Source organism: Mytilus galloprovincialis, chromosome 12, assembly GCF_965363235.1.
Source record: "Mytilus galloprovincialis chromosome 12, xbMytGall1.hap1.1, whole genome shotgun sequence".
Classification (NCBI taxonomy): domain Eukaryota; kingdom Metazoa; phylum Mollusca; class Bivalvia; order Mytilida; family Mytilidae; genus Mytilus; species Mytilus galloprovincialis.
In genome coordinates, this window is record NC_134849.1 from 25,818,232 (window position 1) to 25,828,684 (window position 10,453).

Below are 10,453 nucleotides of genomic sequence, written 5' to 3' on the forward strand. Positions count from 1 at the left end.
AGAATTATGAATTTGCATAACATAAACAATGATGATACATGTATCAGTATGCATCAAATTGATTCTACACTTAACAGTGAGTTATATGATAGTTTATAAAAGTACTTGATAAGTAATTTTTTTTTATTATATAATAATTTAAAATAATAATCATGTATCATTAAAGACTTTTGATCGCACTTGAAAAACATATTAGTTTCGGCGTCAAAGACCTCCTCACGTGTGCAGGTGCACTTAAATTTATAAGAAAAATATTAGTTTTTCGACAATTCATTCTGAAATTTTAGCAAATACAAAACAATAATGTGTGCAAGAAAATGATTTAACTAATATGCCAACTGCAATATTTACCTTGTTGATTGTTAACCTGCAGGGTATAATCTGGCACAGTATACCTGTTAACTTACCTGTAGTGATCATGCTTTTCTTTCTTTATTAAAAAACATATTATGCATTATCATCTGTAACATGATACCATGTGTGATTGTCTACACAAAACAATCCTATTCATATTTAACATGTGGTCGTTGATCTTAAATGAGTAATAGAACTATATAAATTAGGCGATGTGGTATAATTGACAATGAGAAAGTTATCAAAGGTACCAGGATTATAATTTAGTACGCCAGACGCGCGTTTCGTCTACATAAGACTCATCAGTGACGCTCATATCAAAATATTTACTATACACACAAATTCAAATGTAGTGGATGTCAGCAACAATATTCAACAGTTCCGCCTTCGATAATGGATATAACTTATGCCTTATAAGGGTTATAAAAAGTCCCGACATGAAATATGAAACCGTTAAATTGATAAAAACTACTTGTTATATTTTTTTCTGCCGTGGTTGATTGCATTTTTCTTTGGCGTTTGACCGCCATGATAAAGCACGATAAATGAACGTGGCGTTAGACACATAAATTCAACAACTAATACATACAAGTATCCTAGCTGTATTTATATCCGAAAAAGAACATTAAAATATAATCAAGAGGAAAGAATGTTCTGCTGAAAAAAACTAATCAGATATTCGCTTTCTATACATTTGCATTACATTTTGGTCCAGAAATATATTTTCGACAGTAACGAAAATAATTCATTGATTAATAGACTGTTTTCTGACGTCTAATGGCAATTATATTTCATCATGACCTCGACCTAAACATGAATAAGATAGTCATAACATAAAATCACACATTAATCCATAATTTCTTGAAAAAAAATAAAATTGAAAAGTACATTTACTCTTTATCGATATTTGATATCATGTATTAATATGCCTTTCATGACACTATACACGATTAAGAATCTTATTTTGACATAAAAGAATCATTTTAATCATCGCTCGAATTAAACGTCTATTGTAACCTTTTTATTAATATAGTAATTTTAAATCATTCATATAGATTGAGAAAGGTTTACCCAAGTTTTAATTTTGAGATATATTTTTTTTTAATTTAATTATAAATTTTTCGATCAAATGAGGATTATTCAATTGTTTTTTTTAACAACCTTTGAAAGATTCAATACAGTAACCATAAAATGCAATTGGTTCTTTTTAGAAAGATAATGAATCACTGAATATATAAAAAGGGCAATGCATGCACTTTTTGCCCTGATATAAAAAGGTACGCGAAAGCCTGAGTAAAATAAACAATTCAAGAGGTGATGTGCATAAAACTACTTTGGTTAGGATTTCTTTCGAAAGGACAAATGTTTACGATAAACTTGTACTACGAATAAATTGTTAACTAAATTGGTTTTATGGTTTTATGCGTTTTATCTCCGATTTGTAGAGTGTTACCAATATCAGTTCAAAATACAAAGAATGCGTATTGTTCTTAACCTTTTTAAGACAATTTCACGTTATAACCGTCCTCCCCATGACTACAAAGGACACTCATGATCACATATATGTCTTTAAAATTGAGAATGGAAATGGGGAGTGTGTCAAAGAGACAACAACCCGACCATAGAAAAAGCAACAGCAGAAGGTCATCAACAGATCTTCAATGTAGCGAGAAATTCCCGCACCCGGAGGCCTCCTTCAGCTGACCTCTAAACAAATATATACTAGTTCAGTGATAATGAACGCCATACTAATTTCCAAATTGTACACAAGAAACTAAAATCAAAATAATACAAGTCTAACAAAGGCCTGAGGCTCCTGACTTGGGACAGGCGTAAAAATGCGGCGGGGTTAAACATTTTTATGAGATCTCAACCCTCCCCCTATACCTCTAGCCAATGTAGAAAAGTAAACCCATAACAATACGGACATTAAAACTTTGTATGGTTGCAATTTGAGTTTAGACATTTTGCATGTTAATTTTATAGACACACCCGTTTATAGGGTTTGATATTCAGTATCAAATTTAATCCGTCATACATGAATTAACGTATTATTATATAACCACACAACTAAAATGTGAGACAGTGTTATCATGGTTATAAAGATTCTTAAAAATCTTGAGAAAATCTAATGCGATGAAAAACATATTCAAGGGATTACACATATTTCTCTAGATTTAAGTGATCTACAACCAGTGTAAACTGGATCAATTTACTGAAAACAAAAGAACACCAAAACAATCCGCGGAAGATTGTGTAAACCTATTCAGAAATTTGATTTAAAAGAGGGACGAAAGATATCAGAGGAACAGTCAAACTCATATATCGAAAACAAACTGATAACGCCATGGCTAAAAATGAAAAAAAGACAAACAAAAAACAGCACACATGACACAACATAGAAAACTAAGGAATAAACAACACGAACCCCCCAAAAAACTAGGGGTGAACCTTATCGTAACCGATACAGTGACAACTTTAAGTATATCTTTGCTGAGATTATCCTAAGACAGCTTTGAGACGAGGTCTGAGATATGTCCAGAGATAGTCATAAGAGGATCATAAGACATGTCCTTAAATATAGCTTATGACAGGGTTTAGAAATGCTTCGTAATACCGACCCCTGGACATTAACTGTATCAAAAAGGACTAAACACACTAACATGAAGGCATAATAAAAACAGTGATGAAAATATTATTGAGGTTAATAATATCTGTTGCAATAATAGAAACATATCTTTATTTTTCAAATTTGGACTATTTTTAAGCAATATTTTGAACAAGTTATACCATGTACGAGGTATTTTTGTCATTTGGAGTCTGTTCATATGTATAAAAGAGGGACAAAAGATACCCAAGGGCAGTCAAACTCATAAATCTAAAACAAACTGACAACGCCATGGCTAAAAATGAAAAAGACAAACAGACAAATAATAGTACACATGACACAACAAAGAAAACTAAACAATAAGCAACTTAAATCCCATTAAGGTATACATTTATGTGAGCGAAACATACCCATACCAAAACACATCTAGATATCAATATACAGTCTTCGGTAGTTGACAGATGTTTAGAAAATATACTTTACAAAAATAAAAGGTTTTTAAATCCGTTGTGTAAAATCGCACTTCAGAATAAAATCCTATCCAATTCATCAACATGTGTCCTGAATCAAGGATTTATGCTATTGAAGCCCCGTATTTTAAATTTCAATATGACTGCTTTAGCAATTCCTGATTAAAGTACATTTAAAGGGTGTTTATGACAAATCCCATACTTGAAATTTTACCTTCATATGTTATGTTTAGGATAACATAAAATAAAGTTTATGTTGTTGATGTTCCATTTTCGATTTCTTAATATATATATTAGCAATTCGGGAAGCAGCATTGTTTGCATAACTTTTTCACGGCTGTGACTCGCATTGCTTATATGTTCTACTTTCATTTTGTTGTTTTCATTTGAGTGATAGTTTTGCTAAAAACCCAGTACAAAGTTTTAAATAAATCAGGACAATGGATGCTATAAATTGTTTTTCTGTTAGCTGTGTTTTTCACAGTACTTTTAACACCCAATCCACCATAAAACCATGTATTGAGTGACACATGGGTGGTCTTCAAATCTCCTAGAAACTTGGTGAATAAAAACACCATAGTAGTACAAGACTTCACACAAAATATTTCCCCTGGACCTTATCACTGGAACGAGTAATGCAGTATTTTATACAGGGAACCAGTTTTTTGGCTCAGAAAAATGAATTTCTTCGATTTTGTGACAATATTGAGATGGAAAAAAAAAGCAACAAAGTATAAATCTTACTATTTTAACTTTTATTGACAGTAAGTTTGATGGTAAAATAAACATTTTACACAATTATAATCAAAATCAAATTTCAAAGTTTTGCCTGTCAAAGGGAGATAATTATATTAAATTTTCCCGTATTTTTGTTGTTGAAAATTACACATTTTAAAACAGATACAAAATCTCATCTACCACTGACAATTGAAAAAATCATATCACACTGCAAAGTTGAAGTATAGTACAAACTAATTTAAGAATAAAATTGGTGGGCACTCATATTCTTATGTGTCTGGCAGAGACATGAAAATTATGAAATTTTGTGATTTTTCTTCAAACACTGTAAAAATCAAAATTTCGGCACATGAATAAGTAACATTAAAACTGGAGCTATTAGGTCAATTATGTTGAAAAATTATTGAAATTGTATTAAAAAGATATTCTATCAACATAAGATATGAATATATGGAAGGGGCAAATAGGTTTACCCCTGTTATCAAAATTATAAATACAAGTTGGCATCTGGTTGTTCCTAAGTCATTTTGTAAGTCACAATATCATTTACAGATGAACTCAAAGAAACACATCTTTGGATTTTCATGAAACTTAATCAACAAACACCCAAAGGAATGAGGAGAAAAGAAATTGATTCAAATTTGGCTCTGTAGATCAAAGGTCATGGTCACAATATAAACAGATAATAGCAATTTTTTATATTTTTTTTTTAAAGTTTTTCATATAACAGCACCTTCAAACAAATCAAGTTTTCATTAAAATATATGGTACAAACATGCACCTATGTAACAAGAGGAAACAGTCTCTTATCATTTTCAGGCTCTGTAGTAGCCTTAAAGGTCAAAAGTCAAGGTCACAACTTACTTTAAGACAACAGCATTTGATATTTTGTATTTTTTCACAAGGAAAATTAGAGGGTAAATGATTTAAATTTGTACAAAACATGCACCATCAAAGGACGATGCCTAATTTATTTTTAAAAACTTTCATCTCAGGCAATGATCATAGCTTAGATTATTTTTTTTTTAACTAGAGGCTGAATGCACCACCTGGCAGGTTAAGACTTTTGGAAAGCAAGGACTGTCTTTCATTATCCTTCATTTTTAATGATTTGTACAGCCAAAATTGATATGATAAAAGGAAGAGTGAACAAGCCTGACTTCAATTTCTCACTTGATTCTGAATATTTTAAAAGACAATTAATCATTTATAATAACATTAAAGGGAGGCAATTCATAAGTGTATTCATAAGAAGTCCATGATCTGCTACAAACACTTTCAATTACATGTATCTGCATGAAACGGGTCAAGTTCTGTTGACAAAATTTTGTCGGTTAAGAGTGACATGTTCTCTTGTATCTCCCAGTTTTCAATTTCAGACAATACATTTCTCAATTCAACATCATTTACATCAACTTGATCAGGAGCTACAACATGTAAAGCATGTGGGATATCCCTTCTTGAATTTTGTTTAGATGCAAAACCTGCAAACAAACTTTTAATTTGACTAACAGATAGCCATTCAGCAGGGGAAAACATTTTGGTTCCATTTTCTGTTCGTTGTTTCCTTAACCTGTCACAAAGATCGTCATAGTAGGGGCGTTTCCCTGTTCTTTCACCCTCATCATAAATGTTTTTCAGGAAGATTTTAATTTGCGGAGAAAAACGAACAACTTTTCGATTTTTCTTCAAAGCCCATCCTTCAACAACGGAATCATCTTCAGAGCCTGAGATAACAGATTGGTCAATCACAGATTTGTATTCACTTCCGATATTATTGCATTTGTCAACCCACATTTGTTTTACAACATCTGTTCCTGTTGTTTTAAATATTGATGGGATCCTTTCAAAATGTGCCTTTCAAGACCATTTGCCGAAACAAACTCCCTTTGGCATCCAGGCTCCGGACAGGCAAATCCAATGCTGTTCACAGCTTCTGTGTCCTCCTGATAACAAAAAATAAAACAAAATTTATGGACAAGTCGCCTGACCATTGCTTATGAAGCAAGAATGCATCATCCTGACAAATGTCTGCCATGAAACAATAGGACCAAAAAGTGAAAATGGTCAATGATATTTAGTATATGGAATTATCTGCTGGTATACCTGTCTGTCCAACTCCTGTCAGGTGACATTGATCTCTTTTTCATGGTCCACTTATCATGTTTTGCTTTTTTTTTATTGGGTCTGTTCCTTAATAACTGTACATTGTAGGTAAATGACATTTAGTGTATGAAATCAACCAAAGATGTTCATGTCTGTCTGACTTCTGTCACCTAACCTTGACATCACTTTCACAGTGTATTGATAATGCTAGCTTTTCTTATGTTTTTGTGTTTAGATACTTTTAGCAATAGGTAATCAATATTATATTATGGAATTTATTAAACAGGCAAGACATTTCAGCACTCTTGTTTATGTTATATATGCTGTTTTTGTTGGTCCTTATGTGTATTATTTATTCTCCACTTTGTGGTTTCTGGCTGGCTATAGCCCACTTATCGGTGGGATGTTTTTTTCACTATTCATTGGAGACCAATGGGTCATCCTGTGTTGTATTTTTTTCCTCGCTGGATGAGTTGTTGTCTCTTTGACACATTCCCCATTTCCATTTACTTTCCTACATGTACCTCAGTATTGATATGGCTTTTGACAAATATTTCTTACCTCATCTTGTTCTTCAGTTTCAGTTGAATCTGTGTCTGGAATATCAACCCTTTCTGGAGATGTCTTCAAAGTAACTTTTCCTACTTTCACACTGTCACTGTTTCCGAATTGATGTAAAATCTACAAAACATTTATATATCATTAGATAGTGTGAGCTTCTGCCATCATTTGTGTCTATAGCTATTGTCAATCGTAAATTCTTCTTCCAAGATATTCATATCTGAATACACTAAAGGATCTATTCATGCATATATATATATGTATATAGGATGTCTTGTATCAACATGACCAAATTTGTGAAATGTATGATTGCCTGCCAAAAACATTGCCGCCATGGCTAAATATATACCACAGGTGTCTAAACTGGATTTTTTTTAGAATAATACATAAACTGTAACATTTATCAAAATTGATCAGCACATTACATTATGCATTTAGATTTACCAAAAACAAAAATATATGGTCTATCAGAAAACTTGTCTAGGAGTTATGGCACTTGATTTGACAAAATGGTGACCGACAGACATGACAGATGGACAGACACACAGAGTGATCACTACAGGGCATCTGACACCAAGAGTCATGGCCATAATGAGGCTCATTACAAGTATATATATATATATATATATACTGCCTTTGTTAGTCTTGTATTATTTTAATTTTAGTTTCTTGTGTACAATTTGGAAATTAGTATGGCGTTCATTATCACTGAACTAGTATGTATTTGTTTAGGGGCCAGCTGAAGGACGCCTCCGGGTGCGGGGATTTCTCGCTGCATTGAAGACCTGTTGATGACCTTCTGCTGTTGTTTTTTCTATGGTCGGGTTGTTGTCTCTTTGACACATTCCCCATTTCCATTCTCAATTTTATGTATGTAACCTGAATATTTCATTTCTCCTTATATAGCAACCTCAGTTATGCTGATAAACATACCTTCAAACTGTCTATATCTGTACACTGTCTAAGTGAAAGCTTAGAATTTTCAAACATCTTTCCATTTCCAATCTTGTAGGCTTTTCTCACTACTATTCCTGCTTCAGTAAATTGAAAGTTGTTCAGCTGATTTATACCAGGAATCTTTATGGACACTTTGGGTTCCAAATGTTTATCGACAGAAACAACTGATGTGAATGTCCCCCGTAGTCCTCCATAACTTTCTAGAGCCTGCTTCATGTCAAATGGGCTTGTCACATCGTGCCCTTCATCAGCATATCTGAGGATGTGAAGTTTACTATGCGATGTCTTGCTGTCACACAAGTCTTTACCTGACTGTGCCTCACTAAAATTATACTGTTTGATTTGTATTGGAGCACCTTTCAGATTTTGAGCCTGTATAAATGCAAGCAATGAACCACAGTGACAACAGCCAGCATTGTCACTTTTTAGGAAAGCACATGTTAACATTGGGTTCTGCTTCTTGAGAGCAACCATGACATCTGATAGAATGTTTGCTACAGTGAACCATCCTTGAACTCCATCATCTAATATATGTATAAAGCATTTCAGTTCAAGTTGATCCTTTGGCTTTGTTACTGCACATGCAAAATGCCATGACATGCCCTTTTTTCCAAAAAAGTCTGCTTGTTTTTCTCGATGAAGAAATGGGATGAACTTCATTGCCCAATCCATAATGACTAAAACCTCATTTGGCTTTAAGTTTGACAAAATGTCTTGCTTTGCCTTGTCTTGGTGTACTGTACGAATACAGTGTGAATGCCATGCAGTGATTTGCTTACCAGACATCTCCAAGTCATGTTCAATTTCCTCCTTTTGCTCAGATGGAATGTTATCTTGTATTTCCTTATACAAATCTGTCACCTTTGACTCGCATTGCAAAACAGCAGAGCAAACTGAGCAAGAATTATCATGTTCATGCTGACATTCCCCAGAGAAATCATTTTCCTTATTGTCACTAAGAGCATATGTTGAGCAATGGTTTACAACGTCTGATTGAAATGCTATATGTCCTTTGATGTCAAACTTTAAATGTTGACTTGTCCTATACAGGAAGAGAGTAACTTCTTTGGTTGAAGTGGTATCAAGTCCAAAAGTGTTCAGCTTTCGTACAATTCTCACTAAAGTATCAATCCCTTTCATACCATCAGCAATTGTATTGTCAAGACCTTGAAGGCTAGTCTTTTGTGATGAAGCACAGAGTTTTACAATTTTATAAAGGGATGATCTCCTCAATGAAGAAAAATCTGTTGATTTGCAAAATATATCATAGAGCTGAATAACACGTGACGCCATCACGGTTCTAACAACCTTAGGAATTTTGATTTCTGCTCCATTAGATAACTTGATTACCTTTGATCCAAAACCAACAATTTGACAGTAAGCAGGTGATGACAAAAATTCTAGAAAATGGGCAATCTTTGCTCTTGTTAATCTGTCTCGATGAATATCCTCTTTTTTAACAACATCACCAGGTCCACAAAGTGCAGCATGCTTTCTAGCTCTATCGATTTTGGAGATGGTTAAACCAGGCACCAGTTTTTTCAGCTCTTCTTTTGTGTATTTATTAGCGAAAATGGACAATATTTGTATTTGGATATCGGAATGGTTACTGGCAATATATGCTACAATAAGTTCATCTATTAGTGTGTCCTTCTCAATGTAATTGGCTGGTGCAAGTTTTATGCATACATCAGGGAGAATCGTATCTTCTTGACCAGGAGCAATGTAGCTTACTACTATGTTGATACTCTCTACTGCTTTCGATAAGTAGTATTTTTTGGTACGGCGTTCAATGATATCCCAATCATGTGACAGTTGAGACCGTAATGGTGTGAATTCTTTAGAAATAGTATGCATAGCTTGGTTAAATTTGTCTCTTGCTGTTAACTGATCATGAAACCAATCAGAAGTCTGGCTATCTGTCACTTGGGATGATGGTGTGCCCTGTATTGTGCTTGCTCCTTGGGAGTCCTGTGACCCTTCCACAGACTTGTATTCTTCATGTTCAACTAAAATTAAATAAATAACATAAAATACAATGCATTGTATAAGGTCATCAAAGACGTTGAGGTTAAACTAATTTTGTCATGCATGTATTGAAGTCTAATCAGATAAATTCATCACTTTGCTCACTGCTTGATAGCCCTGTATATGGAACAACCCATGAACATGGATTGCTCATGCAACTGTTTATTTGGAACTAAATGATCGAACACTAGAAAATGACACAGTCATATAGGGCTGCATGAGTTTCAGTTGAGAAGTTTTATGAAATTAGAAACATAAAACTAGAGGCTCCAAGGCGTCTTAATGTCTTGTAATTCTGTTTGAAGGTTTCGAACATAATATAAACTAGAGGCTCTCAAGAGCCTAACAGTGTCGCTCACCTGTTACTGTAGTTACTAATGTCGGCCATCTTGGTTGGTAGGCGGGGTCATTAGAAACTTTTTTTAAATAGATACCCTAGTAATGATTGTGGCCAAGTTTGGTTTAATTTGGCCCAGTTTTAGAAAAGAAGATTTTTGTACAAGTTACAAAAATGACGAAAAGTTGTTAAAAATTGACTATAAAGGGCAATAACTCCTTAAGGGGTCCTCTGACAATTTTGGTCATGTTGACTTATTTGTAGATCTTACTTTGCTGAACATTATTGCTGTTT

General features: G+C 33.6%; 1 protein-coding gene across 1 annotated transcript; it reads right to left on the bottom strand.

Annotated features, from left to right (window-relative positions):
* Window positions 1–5,972: 5,972 nt before the first annotated feature.
* LOC143055268 (uncharacterized) lies at window positions 5,973–8,905 on the bottom strand. The gene is made up of 3 exons (XM_076228399.1): window positions 7,771–8,905; window positions 6,838–6,957; window positions 5,973–6,116 (listed from the first exon to the last, which is right to left on the bottom strand). Exons 1-3 carry the CDS (start codon window positions 8,578–8,580, stop codon window positions 5,973–5,975), a joined length of 1,074 nt encoding a protein of 357 aa, XP_076084514.1. The 5' UTR covers window positions 8,581–8,905.
* Between the last annotated feature and the right edge of the window lie 1,548 nt (window positions 8,906–10,453).